An 18,963-nucleotide genomic window follows, 5' to 3' on the forward strand; every position below is an offset into this window, starting at 1 on the left:
AGAAGGAAGGAAAAATCCTGCATCACCTGGAAAATGAACCATATATTACTGAATGATCAATGGGTTACAGAAGACATAAAGGAGGAAATCAAAAAATTCTTGGAGATAAATGAAAATATAGACACAACATATCGGAATCTATGGGACACAATGAAAGCAGTTTTAAGAGGGAAATTCATTTCCTGGTGTTCATTCCTCAAAAAAAGAAAAAACCAACAAATAAATGAACTCACACTTCATCTCAAAACCCTAGAAAAGGAAGAGAAAAACAACAGCAAATGTAGTAGAAGGCAAGACATAATTAAAATCAGAGCGGAAATCAACAAAATTGAAACAAAAAAAAACCATTTAAAAAATTGATAAAACTAAAAGTTGGTTCTTTGAAAAAATAAATAAGATCGAGAGACCCTTAGCCATGCTAACGAAGAGAAGAAGAGAGAGAGCTCAAATTACTAACGTACGGGATGAAAAAGGCAATATCACAACGGACACTACAGAAATACAGAAGATAATTAGAAATTATTTTGAAACCCTATATTCCAATAAAATAGAAGATAGCGAAGATATCGATAAATTTCTTAAGTCATATGATTTGCCGAGATTGAGTCAGGAAGATACACACAATTTAAACAGACCAATAACAAAGGAGGTAATAGAAGAAGCCATCAAAAGACTACCAACCAAGAAAAGCACTGGACTGGATGGATATACAGCAGAGTTTTACAAAACCTTCAAAGAAGAATTAATACCAATACTTTTCAAGTTATTTCAAGAAATAGAAAAAGAAGGAGCTCTTCCAAATTCATTCTATGAGGCCAACATCAACCTGATCCCGAAACCAGACAAAGACACTTCAAAGAAAGAAAACTACAGACCAATATCTCTAATGAACTTAGTTGCAAAAATCCTCAATAAAATCGTGGCGAATTGAATACAACAGCACATCAAAAAAATTGTGCACCATGATCAAGTAGGATTCATCCCCGGGAAGTAAGGCTGGTTCAATATACAGAAATTAAAAAATGTTATTCACCACATCAATAGACTTAACCATAAGAACCACATGATCATCTCGATAGAAGCAGAAAAAGCATTTGACAAAGTTCAGCATCCCTTTATGTTCAAAACACTAGAAAAACTAGGGATAACAGGAACTTTCCTCAACATTGTAAAAGCTATATATGCTAAGCCTCAGGCTAGCATCATTCTGAATGGAGAAAAACTGAAGGCATTCCCTCTAAAATCTGGAACATGACAGGGATGCCCTCTCTCACCACTTCTATTCAATTTAGTCCTCGAAATACTAGCCAGAGCAATTAGACAGACAAAAGAAATTAAAGGCATAAAAATAGGAAAAGAAGAACTTAAATTATCACTATATGCAGATGATATGATAAAATATATCTAACAGACCCAAAAGGGTCTACAAAGAAACTACTAGAGCTAATAAGTGAATTTAGCAAAGTGGCAGGATATAAAATCAACACGCATAAATCAAAGGCATTCCTGTATATCAGCGACAAATCCTCTGAAATGGAAATGAGGACAACCACCCCATTCACAATATCCTCAAAAAAAAAATACTTGGGAATCAACCTAACAAAAGAGGTGAAAGATTTATACAATGAAAACTACAGAACCCTAAAGAGAGAAATAGAAGAAGATCTTAGAAGATGGAAAAATATACCCTGTTCATGGATAGGAAGAACTAACATCATCAAAATGGCAATATTACCCAAAGTTCTCTATAGGTTTAATGCAATGCCAATCAAAATCCCAATGGCATTTCATGTAGAAATAGATAAAGCAATCATGAAATTCATATGGAAGAACAAAAGACCCAGAATAGCAAAAGCAATTCTAAGCAGGAAGTGTGAATCAGGAGGTATAGTGATACCAGATTTCAAACTGTACTACAGAGCAATAGTAACAAAAACAGCATGGTACTGGTACCAAAACAGGCGGGTGGACCAATGGTACAGAATAGAGGACACAGAGACCAATCCACAAAATTACAACTTTCTTATATTTGATAAAGGGGCTAAAAGCATGCAATGGAGGAAAGATAGCATCTTCAACAAATGGTGCTGGGAAAACTGGAAATCCATATGCAACAAAATGAAACTGAATCCCTTTCTCTCGCCATGCACAAAAGTTAACTCAAAATGGATCAAGGAGCTTCATATCAAATCAGAGACTCTGCGCCTGATAGAAGAAAAAGTTGGCTACGATCTACATATTGTGGGGTCGGGCTCCAAATTCCTTAATAGGACACCCATAGCACAAGAGTTAATAACTAGAATCAACAAATGGGACTTACTCAAACTAAAAAGTTTTTTCTCAGCAAAAGAAACAATAAGAGAGGTAAATAGGGAGCCTACATCCTGGGAACAAATTTTTACTCCTCACACTTCAGATAGAGCCCTAATATCCAGAGTATACAAAGAACTCAAAAAATTAAAAAATAAGAAAACAAATAACCCAATCAACAAATGGGCCAAAGACCTGAACAGACACTTCTCAGAGGAGGACATACAAGCAATCAACAAGTACATGAAAAAATGCTCACCATCTCTAGCAGTCAGAGAAATGCAAATCAAAACCACCCTAAGATACCATTTCATTCCAGTAAGATTAGCAGCCATTATGAAGTCAAACAACAAGTGCTGGCGAGGATGTGGGGAAAAGTGTACACTTGTACATTACTGGTGGGACTGCAAATTGGTGCAGCCAATTTGGAAAGCAGTATGGAGATTCCTGGGAATGCTGGGAATGGAACCACCATTTGACCCAGCTATTGCCCTTCTCGGACTATTCCCTGAAGACCTTAAAAGAGCGTACTACAGGGATAATGCCACATCGATGTTCATAGCAGCACTATTCACAATAGCTAGACTGTGGAACCAATCCAGATGCCCTTCAATAGATGAATGGATAAAAAAATGTGGCATTTATACACAATGGAGTATTATGCAGCACTAAAAAATGACAAAATCATGGAATTTGCAGGGAAATGGATTGCTTTAGAGCAGATTATGCTAAGTGAAGCTAGCCAATCCCTAAAAAACAAATGCCAAATGTCTTCTTTGATATAATGAGAGCAACTAAGAACAGAGCAGGGAGGAAGAGCAGGAGGAAAAGATCAACTTTAAACAGAGACATGAGGTGGAAGGGAAAGGGAGAGAAAAGGGAAATTGCATGGAACTGGAAGGAGACCCTCATTGTTATACAAAATTACATATAAGAGGTTGTGAGGGGAAAGGGAAAAAAAAACAAGGGAAAGAATTAAATTACAACAGATGGGGTAGAGCGAGAAGATGGGAGGGGAGGGGAGGGGGAATAGTAGGGGATAGGAAAGGTAACAGAATACAACAGTTACTAATATGGAATTATGTAAAAATGTGGATGTGTAATCGATGTGATTCTGCAATCTGTATTTGGGGTAAAAATGGGAGTTCATAACCCACTTGAATCGAATGTATGAAACATGATATGTCTAGAGTTTTGTAATGTTTTGAACAATCAATAAAAAAAAAAAAAAACTCCTTAAGCAACTCTTATCACTCTCTTGGGACACTTGCCCCTGAGTTGGGAAAACACAGTTATCGGGAACTATTTTTCACAGTGTGGTCTGAAGAGCTCTGGTCACAGGCAAGCCTCCACCAGGTGGTGCGTGGGGGTGGTCTCTGGCTTCTGGTTGCATTAGGCTTATGACATGAAACTACTTTTTGTTTTTGCTACCAGTGTGAGTTAATAAATACACTCTCCAGTCTTCACGGTAATTCTGATGATTCTTTTTTTAAAGTAAGAACTGGGAAATATGGGTGGTCTATGGAGGTATTTTGCTAAAGTTAATTTATGAACTGCAAAATGTTGAACTCCATAAGTACTTTTATGATTTTCTATCTGAAAAAATCATTTTACTAGGCTATTAATTCGGAGTATACTAATTTTTGAGTTCATAAGTACTACAACAAACAAAGAAGCACAATTTCTAGGTAGCCAATATGACTCTACACTTACTCTCTGCCCAATAGGACCTTTAGGACCTGATATTCCCACAATGCCAGCATCTCCCTCAGGACCCTAGACATATAATAAGAAGAAAAAGACAAAATTTTTAGCTCTATGTTATTATTTTACAAAGAAAATAATCTTATACCCATCTATCAAGAATTGCTTCTTCAAAAATACTCTTAAATATGTGAACAAAAGGAAATCGTACAATAAAATTTCTAGGAAAATATATAACTACACGTTTAACAATTAAAATGATCAAAATTTAAATATATGACTGTACCAATTGAAATTATGCAGGTTAAAAAGAAAAGCTCAAGTCAGAGACTAAATATTTCAATAACTCTTTTTCTAGATAGCTTGAAGATGAGCAGAAAATATATAAACATACTTTGGGGCCTGGGAATCCTTGGAAACCTGTCAAACCTTGATCACCATGTTCACCCTGAAATTGTATAGACATGATAATTATTACTGTGCACTGGTGGCTTAGTCTGTAGAATGGGTACTTGGTGAATTTCTGGATTGGCACATACAGGTTGCCCTTTCAGACCAGGCTCTCCATGTGGTCCTTGATCACCCTGTGTTCCTCTGTGACCTCTTTTACCTCGAACTCCAGGTTGACCAGGGAGCCCTTGTTCACCCTGTGGATAAAACAAAGAAAGGTGATCTTGACCTCAGAACTTATAAACATATTGACTTTTCAATGGAACTCAAAGACTTAAGCATAGTGAAAGCACCGGGAAATCAAATTCTAAATAATTGTTTCCACCAATATTTTTCAGCAAGTAATATTTGATTTTAATAAATAAGAGGTATAGCAGTAAGGAAATAAAATTTCAGAGATTGTGGTGGTAAGTGTGTAAAGAGGAGAGTAGGAGGTAATTATAAAACTAGAAGGGGATATGAGGGCTACAGAGGGGATGGGCGAAGGTGGAGTATGTGTGTGTGTGGGGGGTTACATGAGATGGAACTTGTATATTATTTGAATTGACATCATTTTGATGTATTTTTCCTAACCATACAGAGATGACTCAGCCATCTGATAGCAGAAACAGAGCAGTCTCCTAAGTACAGACCAGAACCCATGTTTTTTCCATAATTATCATCTCAGTTCCACCATTAAGAAATTTCCATTATCTGTTTTCTTAGGTCCCTTTATTCCCTAAAAGCCCACTTAATGATACACATAATTTCCATTATCATGTTTTTGAGTCAAGTTTTTTTCATTTATTTTGATTTTATTTTCTTTCTTTTTTTTTTTTGAAGTGAGAGTTGGAATACTTTTTATACCATTTCTAAAAGTAAACTTAGGAATCAGGTGAATTTTATAGATAGATAGGATAATAAAAAAATGATGCTTGGTAGACTTTTGCCAAAAATGCTGTAAAATTAACAAATATCTTTCACTTTATTGACACAAACCTGTAAGTTTGAGACTTGACAAGTGTAGGTCCTCTTTATGCAGACTCATACATGAGAGGTAGGAATCTTTCTTATTTCTTTCCCTAGTTTTATCATTTGTTTAGCTGCTTGGGTTTTAGTAGAAAGGGACAATTATGGTATAAACATTAACAGAAGGCTAAAACTATAAACAGTGAGCAACTGGATCATCAGTTTCAATTTACTTATATGGGTCAGAAATCTAAAATTTCTCTAGATGTAAACCAAAAATCGTAAACGAAAATCAAGTTAAGATGTAATAAAATTTTGGAAAAGATAGATAACGGAGAAGGAAGAAGAACCCAAATGAGTCCAAATTAACTTTTTTTTTTGGGTAGTGTTGGGATTGAACCCAGGGCCTGCTAGTCAAATACTCTCTTCCACTGAGCTACACTCAAAGCCAGCATTTCTTAAAGCTTAACTAGATCTGGGTAATGAGCTGTTTTGCTTAATCACATGCACTATGGCCATTACAGGAAATGGACACATACAGACCATTCATTTTCCTTTTTCCCTAATGTGTTTTTACTATTAACCAAATTTTATTAAAAGATATTAATCTTGCCATCTTGTGATCTAGCCAATGAACCCAGGACAAGTATAAGGATGGCCAATACTGCTTAACCATCAGAAAAAAACATTAACGTACCTTTGGGCCTGGAACTCCAGGGCTTCCTGGAAGGCCTGATGAGCCCTTTATTCCTCGAGGACCTGGAGACCCAGCGAGTCCTGTTCTTCCTGGACTGCCTTTGATGCCCTAGAAAGCATAGATAAGAAATGAAACTGTGAAGTTCCTATTAAATTGATGTAGAGACTCAATAAGTTTAGGAAGGGTTGTGCTCCAGAAGACCGCTGTTGATGTACTGCCTAGGTTCTGCAGATATCCAGGGATTCTTTCCCAAATAAGTGAAACAATTAAAGAATATTTTGGAAGCATCTAGCATATACCTGAAATCTCTAATAGTTAATATGATAATCTTGGGTTTTCTAAATGAAAACACCAAGGCAGTACAAAGTTTGCCAGTACCTTCTAAATTATGTAGCCTAAGTGTAAAGTATGTTATGTGACATTCTTTTTTGAAAAATTATACAACTCTAATAACTGATTAATGTTTCCTTATGAAAAATTTTCTCAACCACACATGATCTGAGAAAATTTACTAAAAATAGTTGGGAATAAAGCTAAGCAAGCCAATAGTATATCCTTAAAACCAAATCCTAATTAAGGTTTGCAAACTATGGTTTGCAAGCCAAACTCTGGTAATTCATCTGTTTTTGTATAGCTTATGACCTAAGAATAGTAGTTTTTACATTTTTAAATGATGGGAAAAATCAATAGAAGAATAATACTTAAAGATGTGAAAATGATATGAAATTAAAATTTAAATAACTGTGAATAAAGTTTTATTGGAACACAGCCATACTCATTCATTTATGTATTATCTGGCTGCTTTTATACTGCAATAGCAAAACTGAGTTGATACAGTGGAGAACTTCTCATGCATTTTCATTCCTATGCACTGCTGCTCGGTGCATAGGAATTGTAATGAGGTAGTTAAAACTTAGTATTTCAAGTGGAACATACATTGTCTTAGTGTGTCATTTTATCTTATTTGTTTTATTATCTGTAATACTAACAAGAAATTTGAGCATAGTAGCAGAGTGTTCTGTACAAAGTTCCAAACAATGTTTCACACAAGTAAAGAACAAATACTTCTTATGAATACACAGATGGATGATTAATTTTGCTTGCAAGAGAAACAGACACTAATCCCTAGACATTCTTTCCAGTGACTTATTTTGACTTGTTTAAAACTATTCAGCAAAAGGTAAAGTCATTCTGGGCAAATTTTAAAAAGTAAGTAAAGCCATAATAGTTATTACTTGTGGTTAGAGATGCTGCAATCAATGAATAGTTCATCTGAGTCCTATAAAATTTAATATAATGATTAAGAGTACATGATGTTTCACAGCTGAAGGGTTCTATTATTCTCAGACAGAAGCCATTCTTTTTTTAGAAATCAGTTTTGAATCCTTTAAGAAAGTGTTGTCAATTTTGATAGAAGTGAAACTGATGGCATAAGTTTTGACGTCCTAAGGAAACAAGAACTGTACTTGGATGAGTTAAAGGCAGCAAAAAAGATCAAACGCCAAGAGTTACTTTTAATTGAGTGCCTCCTATGTGTCAGAAACTGTAGCAGCATTATGGTTACAGTGTTGTATTTCATTTAATTTCAGTTAAGGAAAGAATATGGCATTGCCTTTCCATTTGATTTTCCTCTGGGGAACTGAATGGAAAGATCTGGGAAGGAAAATGGGGTTACCTATACACATTTAGAAGAAAGAGACAGACTCTGCAATGATGATGCTTGGTGTGTATATAATATTGAAACATCAAAGAGAATGTCTCTCAGTTATTCTCTTGGTTTAGCTGTTGTAGTCTTATTTAGATTGAAAGAAACATATTAAGAAATAAGTAATATATAAAATTTGTTAAATCTGGGCAACAATAGAAATCCACATTTTAAGGAGGATTAGCTGGGAAATCTATCTTTAAAATTATGCTGAGTAAAATTTTAAGTATTTATGATGTTAATTTCATTGATTTCTCAACACTAGAATGATAAAATTTAAAGTGACATCAAATTTCAAATTAGTTGAGGTTTTTCTTTAAAGAACTATCTTGAAAATTATTTTAGGAAAACATTTTTTTTTCTTCCTTTGCTTTACCAACCACCAGGCTCTTTCCACCTCTTTCCACATGGCATTATATTTATACAGTTATTAAATGTGTTAGGAAGGTAGTAATTTAAATTAATTTACTTTCTATGGTACCAAAAATAAGTATGCTGTCCTGAAATTTCTTTGCACTATTAGGCAATGGAAGTACTCTGGGTTTTTTTTTTTCTTTCTTCTTCTTCTTCTTCTTTTTTTTTTTTTTTGATTAAACCAGCAAACCCATGAGTTATAAAAGTTATACTTTGCTTCCTTTACTCTAGCAACTAAAAACACTTTTGTTTAAATAGAAATTTCTCATTTTATTTGGTTTACTAAATATATCCCTTCTAGGAAAGAATTGGCTGTTTAAAAATACGTGGGATAGTAATTATTAGGTGATTATATGTAAGACTACATTATACATAAATAATGTAGCATTCATAACATTTTCCTGCCGTGCCAGTCATAAGTAATGTAGCCAACTTCTAGAAAAAAAAGATTTATGAATGAGCTGTATGCTAAAGTTAGGAGGTAATTTTAGTTTTGAATCTCTAACTATATGAAACTTAGGGAAATGAGAGCACGATGGAGGCAAGTCTGAAGGTGGTAAAGATAGATTCGCTTGACTTACGTCCATTCCCAAGAGCAAAGAAAACTAAGTAACCACTTCTTCAAATGTAATAAAAACAGGCATTTTGATACTGCTTTACCTCACATATAATTAATTATTACTAATAATTACTAATTATTTTCATTATAACAATTGATGGCTTATCAATACTGAAAAATGGACAAGGCAAAAGCCTCTATAATACTAGACAAAAGAAGTGTATCCTATGAATCTCATTCATACAAGTGTCAACACACTGTCACAGGATTACCAGGGCATAAAAGGGGACTTTTCAGCTATACTGTGGCTCTTAGACATGTTTAGGCTCATGCTGCTATGAAGAAATAAATGTATATCCTTTTGTTTAAAAAATCACAGACTATACCCTTGCTACCTTATTTTATCCTCCAGTAATTCTGTGAACATGCAAAACTTTTTCCTGACTGTGTTTTCATTTTGGCTCCTTTCTCATAGAAGTTCTTATATCTAGTTTAGTCTTACCTTCAGTCCTCAGCTCAAGTACGACTTTCTCAGTGACTCCCTCGGCTATTCCATACAGAACCTGCTCCTCTCATTATCTCATAGCTCTATATTTTTCACAACACAACACCATTAACCAGTCATATTTATTAGTATGGAAAGATATTAACTCAATAAGTGCATGCAGTGTGTATCAAGCACTTTATATACAATATTTCATTTGATGCTTATAAAAGTAATATGAATTAGGTATTGTATTCATTTAATAGACTATACTTAAGATTTTAAGTAGCTAATACATCTAAACTGAGGTCTCTAAGGTTGTAGTTATTATGCAAAGAACATTTATGGCTCAACGGTTTATAAGAGCTTCTCTTATGAGCCTCACACTGTACAAGGTGTCAGGGACACAAAGATGAGTAAAACATAATTGTTCCACAAGAGTTTACAACTTCTTGGAAGAGAAAGACATGAAGACAAGTAATTAGCACCTATATTATTCATTCTCTGATAGAGGAAGTGCCTTGAGTATACAAAAGTTCAAAGCAGACATGCTTAATTCTGATATAGAAGAGAGCATAAAGGAAGTATTCTTTGAATTAAATACTGAAAGGTTAACAGATTATTCACCACAAATTTGAGGGAAAGATGGAAAAGTTTTCTAAACAGAGGGAATAAATTACATGTACGAAGACAAGCCAGTAAATACAAAGAATTTGGAGGAAATTTCTAAGTAACTAAGTATACTTAAAAGAGTATGTTAAGAACTGGAATGAAATCAGGTTGCCTGGTTTTAAATTCTTGCTCCATTATTCATTGTCTGTGTACCCTTGGGCAAGTTAGTCTCTCTGAGTCTCAGTTTCCTTTTCTGTAAACTGGAGAAAACAGCTATATCTACTTCATGGAGAGTCTGTGAAGGTAAATAATTTAATATATTTTCAGCACCTGGAATAGTGCTTGGCACACAGAAAGCATTTAATAATCGTTAGCTGTTATTATGACTGAAATGTACAACACATGTGAGGAACAAGGTAGCATGTGAGACTGAAAATGTAAACAGTGGCCAATCATGAAGGAACATCATTCCAAAAAGAGCATGAACTTTATCTAATTGGGAGCCACTGAAGATTGAACTAGGAAAGTTACATCCCCTCGCAAATCTTTCACTTTGTGAATAAGCAGTCAGAGTTTTGTCTATTCTGGAAGAGGTCCTAATGAGTGGAAAATGGGCCCAAACAAGCAACAAGGTTTGGAAAAAAGGGAGAAAGTAGTAATCAGGATGAACCATAACTAGATTAATCAATGTGTTAGTAATGAAGAGTCAACAGAATTGGCCAAATGGAGTGTAGTGTAACTACTTGTAGACCAGAGAACACAGAGAAAGCAGATGAGCAGCTGGGCTGATTGTGTTCCTGCTTCCATGGTGGTCCTGTTGCTCCATGCTTGGATTAGGAATGGGTTGATGAAGTGTGTTTTTCCTTCTTACACAGTACTGGAAACAATCCACAAATGGAAAACTCAAGGTTTTCAATGTTCTTTTAACACAAGAATCTCATTTTAGACAACATTTAAGCCTGGGTTCACCTGAAAAACTCTAAATTCAATATTGAAAGGCCTTGATTTGTCATAAGTTGTTAGTTTTGTTTCATTCTTTCCTTTCCAACAAACTTGCAGCAATAAAAAATAAATAAATAAAAAGACCAGTAAGCTTTGGTTTTGGTGACAAATGGATTTATGATTTTTGTAAGGAAAAGTTGTTTTCCTTTTTCCTAAATGATTGAGGTAGTGTGTTCATACAGAAGTTCAACTCAATGAAAGCAGCATGGTAGACTCATTTACTACAGATGTGCTAAGTCTACTTGGCTCAGAGCACTCATTTGTACAGAGGGAAATTCACAAAGGCAACTCAAACCTCCTCAGTACTGTCCTTCAGTTACAGTCACATGACCTTGAATAAACACTGAAACTGCAGAGTAAATGTGCCAGAAATTCTTTAATTTGTTGGCCACATTGAAAAAAGAAAAGAAAGAACATTGTTTAGGAAAATCAGGTAGTTGCATAATGCTAAAAATCCCCAAATCCCAGAATAAATATTTTTCTCAGTGGATAACCAGCAGTCTTTAAAGGTAAGCCAAGAAACACCATGGTGCAATGACAAAAAAAAAAAAAAAAAAAAAAAAAAGGAAAGATGTCCTTATTCTTGCTTGAAAATATTCCAGGAAACTTGCTAGTATTTAGAAATGATATTTTCTCTTGAGTATTTTTTTTCTTACCATAATAGTTTTTAGAAGTAATTCTATTAGAAATTACTTTTCCTAATGATTAGTTAGCCACTGACCAACATTTCATTTCATAAGACAAATTCTTTATAAATCATTATATCCTAATTTCATATTAAACATTTGACAGAACAAAGACATTTATAGAAAACATTTCCATATTCATAAAAACTAACAGCGTGTTCAATCCTTTGGGTTATAAAGGAGATTCCTCAAGGGAATGTTATTTTATTTTTTTAATATATATATATATATATTTTAATGTTTATTGTTGGTTGTTCAAAACATTACATAGTTCTTGATATATCATATTTCACACTTTGATTCAAGTGGGTTATGAACTCCCATTTTTACCCCGTATGCAGATTGCAGAATCACATCAGTTACACATCCATTGATTTACATATTGCCATACTAGTGTCTGTTGTATTCTGCTGCCTTTCCTATCCTCTACTATCCCCCCTCCCCTCTCCTCCCGTCCCCTCTTCTCTCTCTACCCCCTCTACTGTAATTCATTTCTCCCCCTTGTATTTTTTTCCCTTTCCCCTCACTTCCTCTTGTATGTAATTTTGTATAACCCTGAGGGTCTCCTTCCATTTCCATGCAATTTCCCTTCTCTCTCCCTTTCCCTCCCACCTCTCATCCCTGTTTAATGTTAATCTTCTTCTCATGCTCTTCGTCCCTACTCTGTTCTTAGTTACTCTCCTTATATCAAAGAAGACATTTGGCATTTGTTTTTTAGGGATTGGCTAGCTTCACTTAGCATAATCTGCTCTAATGCCATCCATTTCCCTGCAAATTCTATGATTTTGTCATTTTTTAATGTAGAGTAATACTCCATTGTGTATAAATGCCACATTTTTTTTATCCATTCATCTATTGAAGGGCATCTAGGTTGGTTCACAGTCTTGCTATTGTGAATTGTGCTGCTATGAACATCGATGTAGCAGTGTCCCTGTAGCATGCTCTTTTTAGGTCTTTAGGGAATAGACCGAGAAGGGGAATAGCTGGGTCAAATGGTGGCTCCATTCCCAGCTTTCCAAGAAATCTCCATACTGCTTTCCAAATTGGCTGCACCAATTTGCAGTCCCACCAGCAATGTACAAGTGTACCCTTTTCCCCACATCCTTGCCAGCACTTGTTGTTTGACTTCATAATGGCTGCCAATCTTACTGGAGTGAGATGGTATCTTAGGGTGGTTTTAATTTGCATTTCTCTGACTGCTAGAGATGGTGAGCATTTTTTCATGTACTTGTTGATTGATTGTATGTCCTTCTCTGAGAAGTGTCTGTTCAGGTCCTTGGCCCATTTGTTGATTGGGTTGTTTGTTATCTTATTGTCTAATTTTTTGAGTTCTTTGTATACTCTGGATATTAGGGCTCTATCTGAAGTGTGAGGAGTAAAGATTTGTTCCCAGGATGTAGGCACCCTATTTACCTCTCTTATTGTTTCTTTTGCTGAGAAAAAACTTTTTAGTTTGAGTAAGTCCCATTTGTTGATTCTAGTTATTAACTCTTGTGCTATGGGTGTCCTATTGAGGAATTTGGAGCCCGACCCCACAGTATGTAGATCGTAGCCAACTTTTTCTTCTATCAGGCGCAGAGTCTCTGATTTGATATCAAGCTCCTTGATCCATTTTGAGTTAACTTTTGTGCATGGCGAGAGAAAGGGATTCAGTTTCATTTTGTTGCATATGGATTTCCAGTTTTCCCAGCACCATTTGTTGAAGATGCTATCCTTCATCCATTGCATGCTTTTAGCCCCTTTATCAAATATAAGATAGTTGTAGTTTTGTGGATTGGTTTCTGTGTCCTCTATTCTGTACCACTGGTCCACCCGCCTGTTTTGGTACCAGTACCATGCTGTTTTTGTTACTATTGCTCTGTAGTATAGTTTGAAGTCTGGTATCGCTATACCGCCTGATTCACACTTCCTGCTTAGCATTGTTTTTGCTATTCTGGGTCTTTTATTTTTCCATATGAATTTCATGATTGCTTTCTCTATTTCTACAAGAAATGCCGTTGGGATTTTGATTGGCATTGCATTAAATCTATAGAGAACTTTTGGTAATATCACCATTTTGATGATGTTAGTTCTGCCTATCCATGAACAGGGTATATTTTTCCATCTTCTAAGATCTTCTTCTATTTCTCTCTTTAGGGTTCTGTAGTTTTCATTGTATAAGTCTTTCACCTCTTTTGTTAGGTTGATTCCCAAGTATTTTATTTTTTTTGAGGATATTGTGAATGGAGTGGTTGTCCTCATTTCCATTTCAGAGGATTTGTCGCTGATATACAAGAATGCCTTTGATTTATGCGTGTTGATTTTATATCCTGCCACTTTGCTGAATTCATTTATTAGCTCTAATAGTTTCTTTGTAGACCCTTTTAGGTCTGCTAGGTATAGAATCATGTCTCCTGAAAATAGTGATAATTTAAGTTCTTCTTTTCCTATTTTGATGCCTTTAATTTCTTTTGTCTGTCTAATTGCTCTGGCCAGTGTTTCGAGAACTATGTTGAACAGAAGTGGAGAGAGAGGGCATCCCTGTCTTGTTCCAGATTTTAGAGGGAATGCCTTCAATTTTTCTCCATTCAGAATGATGCTAGCCTGAGGCTTAGCATAGATTGCTTTTACAATATTGAGGTATGTTCCTGTTATCCCTAGTTTTTCTAGAGTTTTGAACATAAAGGGATGCTGTACTTTGTCGAATGCTTTTTCCGCATCTATCGAGATGATCATATGGTTCTTATTTTTAAGTCTATTGATGTGGTGAATAACATTTATTGATTTCCGTATATTGAATCAGCCTTGCATCCCAGGGATGAATCCTACTTCATCATGGTGCACAATTTTTTTGATATGTTTTTGTATCCGATTCGCCAAAATTTTATTGAGGATTTTTGCATCTAGTTTCATTAGAGATATTGGTCTGTAGTTTTCTTTCTTTGAAGTGTCTTTGTCTGGTTTAGGTATCAGGGTGATGTTGGCCTCGTAGAATGAATTTGGAAGTTCTCCCTCTTTTTCTATTTCCTGAAATAGCTTGAAAAGTATTAGTATTAGTTCCTCTTTAAAGGTTTTGTAAAACTCTGCTGTATACCCATCCGGTCCTGGGCTTTTCTTAGTTGGTAGTCTTTTGATGGTTTCTTCTATTTCCTCAATTGATATTGGTCTGTTTAGGTTGTCTATATCCTCCTGACTCAATCTGGGCAGATCATATGACTTAAGAAATTTATCGATGCCTTCACTATCTTCTATTTTATTGGAGTATAAGGATTAAAAATAATTTCTGATTATCTTCTGTATTTCTGAAGTGTCTGTTGTGATATTGCCTTTTTCATCCCGTACGCTAGTAATTTGAGTTCTCTCTCTTCTTCTCTTCGTTAGCATGGCTAAGGGTCTGTCGATTTTATTTATTTTTTCAAAGAACCAACTTTTAGTTTTGTCAATTTTTTCAATTGTTTCTTTTGTTTCGATTTCATTAATTTCAGCTCTGATTTTAATTATTTCTTGCCTTCTACTTCTTTTGTTGTTGTTTTGCTCTTCTTTTTCTAGGATTTTGAGATGAAGTATGAGATCATTTATTTGTTGGTTTTTTCTTTTTTTAAGGAATGAACTCCAAGCAATGAATTTTTCTCTTCAACTGCTTTCAATGTGTCCCATAGATTCCGATATGTTGTGTCTGTGTTTTCATTTATCTCTAAGAATTTTTTAATTTCCTCCTTGATGTCTTCTATAACCCATTGATCATTCAGTAACCTATTGTTCATTCTCCAAGTGATGCATGATTTTTCCTTCCTTCTTTTATCATTGATTTTCAGTTTCATTCCATTATGATCAGATAAGATGCATGGTATTATCTCTACTCCTTTATATTGTCTAAGAGTTGCCCTGTGACATAATATATGATCTATTTTTGAGAAGGATCCATGTGCTGCTGAGAAAAAAGTGTAACTGCTTGATGTTGGGTGGTATATTCTATATATGTCAATTAAGTCTAGGTTATTAATTGTGTTATTGAGTTCTATAGTTTCCTTATTCAACTTTTGTTTGGAAGATCTGTCCAGTGGTGAGAGAGGTGTGTTGAAGTCTCCCATGATTATTGTATGGTGGTCTATTAGACTCTTGAACTTGAGAAGAGTTTGTTTGATGAACATAGCTGCACCATTGTTTGCGGCATATATATTTATGATTGTTATGTCTTGTTGGTGTATGGTTCCCTTGAGCAGTATGTAGTGTCCCTCTTTATCCCTTTTGATTAACTTTGGCTTGAAATCTATTTTATTTGATATGAGTATGGACACTCCTGCTTGTTTCCGAAGTCCATATGAGTGATATGATTTTTCCCAACCTTTCACCTTCAGCCTATGTATGTCTTTTCCTATCAAATGCGTCTCCTGTAGGCAGCATATTGTTGGGTCTTGTTTTGTGATCCATTCTACTAGCCTGTGTCTCTTAATTGGTGAGTTTAAGCCATTAACATTTAGGGTTATTATTGAGATATGGGTTGTTCTTCCAGCCATATTTGTTTATTTCTGTTACTAAACATGGTTTGTTTTCCTCTTTGATTATTTTCCCCCCTTTACTGTCCTACCTCCCACTGTTGGTTTTCATTGTTATTTTCCATTTCCTCTTCCTGTAATGTTTTGCTGAGGATGTTTTGAAGAGATGGTTTTCTAGCTGCAAATTCTTTTAACTTTTGTTTATCGTGGAAGGTTTTAATTTCATCTTCCATCCTGAAGCTTAATTTCGCTGGATACACAATTCTTGGTTGGAACCCATTTTCTTTCATTGTTTGAAATGTGTTATTCCAGGATCTTCTAGCTTTCAGAGTCTGTGTTGAAAGATCAGCTGTTATCCTGATTGGTTTACTCCTAAATGTAATCTGCTTCCTTTCTCTTGTAGCTTTTAAAATTCTCTCCTTATTCTGTATGTTGGGCATCTTCATTATAATGTGTCTAGGTGTGGATCTCTCATGATTTTGCATATTCGGCGTCCTGTAGCTTCTAGGATTTGGGATTCTGTCTCATTCTTCAAGTCTGGGAAGTTTTCTCGTATTATTTCATTGAATAGATTGCTCATTCCTTTGTTTTGGACCTATATACCTTCCTGTATCCCAATGACTCTTAAGTTTGGTCTCTTTTTGTTATCCCATATTTCTTGGATGTTCTGCTCATGGTTTCTTAACAGTCTTGCTGAGCTGTTTATGTTCTTTTCAAGTTGAAATACTTTGTCTTCATTGTCTGATGTTCTATCTTCTAAGTGTTCTACTCTGCTGATAGTATTCTCAATTGAGTTTTTAAGTTGGTTTATTGCTTCCTGCATTTCTAGGATCTCTGTTTGTTTGTTTTTTATAACCTCTATCTCCCTGTATAGTTGATCTTTTGCTTCCTGGATTTATGTAATTCATTGTCGAAGTGATCTTTCATTGTCTGATTTTGCTGTACAATGTCTTCCTTGAGACTCCATATCATCTGAAGCATGTATATCCTGAATTCTTTATCTGATATTCCATCTGCTGCAGCTATTACCTCTTCTAAAGTTGAGTTGACCTGCATTGCTTGTGGTCCTTTCTTTCCTTGTCTTTTCATACTGCTCGCATTTCTTTCTGCTTGGTGAAACTGTTGTGTTATTGAAATTTTCCCCCTATATATTTATATTGCTCGTGTATAGTTGAAAAGTCTCCCTTGCAGGGGCGGGCGGCAGCTGTGCTCCTCCTCCAATTGGGGTGATCTGTCTATCACGCTGACGGGCCCTGGGCCTGTTCTGCCAGTCGGTCGCAGGTCTGCCTACCTTTCAGGCTCGGGTGGCGGCTCTGCTCTGCCCTTACTCCAATTGGGGTGACGTGTCTACCACGCCGGCGGGTCGCTGGGCCTGTTCCGGGCGTGGGAGGCGGTTCTGCTCTGCCCCTAGTCCAATTGGGGTGATGTGACTACCATGCTGGCAGGCCGCTGGGCCTGTTCCGCCGGTCGGTCGCAGGTCTGCCTACCTTGCGGGCACGGGCGGCGGCTCTGCTCTGCCCCTACTCTAATTGGGGTGAAGGTTTCTGCCACGTTGGCAGGCCGCTGGGCCTGTTCTGCCGGTTGGTCGCAGGTCTGCCTACCTTGCGGGCGCAGGCGGTGGCTCTCCTCTGCCCTTATTCCAATTGGGGTGACGAGACTACCACGCCGGCGGGCTGCTGGGCCTGTTCCAGGCGCGGGAGGCGGCTCTGCTCTGCCCCTACTCCAATTGGGGTGATGTGTCTATCATGCCGGCAGGCCGCTGGGCCTGTCCTGCCGGTCGGTCGCAGGTCTGCCTACCTTGCAGGCGCGTGCGGCGGCTCTGCTCTGCCCGTCCTTCAATTGGGGTGATGTGTCTACCACGCCGGCAGGCCGCTGGGCCTGTTCCGCCGGTCAGTCGCAGGTCTGCCTACCTTGCAGGCGCGGGCGGTGGCTCTGCTCTGCCCTTACTCCAATTGGGGTGACGTGTCTACCACGCCGGCGGGTCACTGGGCCTCTTCCGGGCGCGGGAGGCGGCTCTGCTCTGCCCCTACTCCAATTGGGGTGACATGACTACCATGGCGGCGGGCCGCTGGGCCTGTTCCGGGCACGGGTGGCGGCTCTGCTCTGCCCCTACTCCAATTGGGGTGACGTGACTACCACGCTGGCAGGCCGCTGGGCCTGTTCCTGTTATTTTATTTTGATGGATAAAAAAACACTGTAACACTTTCAACATCCTGATATATTAAGTATGCTTGTAAATTTTTTCTACTTATTCTATGAAAATATTAAAAAGTAGCAAATGATGACTTATGATCTGATAGGTAATTGCTTCCTGATGGCAATACCAGATGCCATTCAACTTCATAGCTGGGAGGTATACTGCAGCAATATTTATATTAATGTAAGTCATGTCAGGTTTTTTTTTTAAATCATGAGATTTCTGTAACTAGTTGTATATAAATGGATATGTGGCTGAGAATTTAAAAAAAGTAGTCCCCAATTAAGAGTAACTTAGCAAGTAGAGCTAAAATATGCTTCTTTTGTTGTTTAATTAATTCACACTTAGACTCTTCCTTCCCTTGAAGAGATGCCTTCAACCTCTCTATATTCAAGGTCCTTCTGATGAATATTTAAATATAGTCAGGTTTCTCTCATTTAAAAATAATTGCCCACCTTAAGTTTATTCTTTAATTATTGTCTATTTTCTTCTCCAGAACTAAACTTCTCTATTGAGTGGCATGAATAGCTTGATTTTTCTTATCATCCTTTCTCTCTTTAAGTGGTTCAATCCTATTAATGTCCTTCATTAATCAGATTTAGATGGCTCTTTTTTAAAGTCACTGGTGACCTACATGTACAAAAATACAGAAGTCATAACTTACTTTTTCTTTGTTTCAGTATTGGGGATTGAACCCAGGAGTATTCTACCACTGAGATA

General features: G+C 36.5%; 1 protein-coding gene across 1 annotated transcript in view; it reads right to left on the reverse strand.

Annotated features, from left to right (window-relative positions):
* The window catches only part of Col24a1 (collagen type XXIV alpha 1 chain), a 393,162-nt gene that overhangs the window by 54,061 nt on the left and 320,138 nt on the right, over window positions 1-18,963 (reverse strand). Inside the window, exons 49-52 of the mRNA XM_046443140.2 lie at window positions 6,110-6,217; window positions 4,554-4,661; window positions 4,409-4,462; window positions 4,024-4,086 (exon numbers count right to left, since the gene is read on the reverse strand). Of these exons, the coding sequence (XP_046299096.1) occupies window positions 4,024-4,086; window positions 4,409-4,462; window positions 4,554-4,661; window positions 6,110-6,217 (333 nt within the window). The remainder of the gene's footprint in view (window positions 1-4,023; window positions 4,087-4,408; window positions 4,463-4,553; window positions 4,662-6,109; window positions 6,218-18,963) is intronic.

Source organism: Marmota monax, unplaced genomic scaffold (genome assembly GCF_021218885.2).
Source record: "Marmota monax isolate L192 unplaced genomic scaffold, Marmota_monax_Labrador192_F-V1.1 WCK01_AAM20220418_F8-fsc00046, whole genome shotgun sequence".
Classification (NCBI taxonomy): Eukaryota; Metazoa; Chordata; class Mammalia; order Rodentia; family Sciuridae; genus Marmota; species Marmota monax.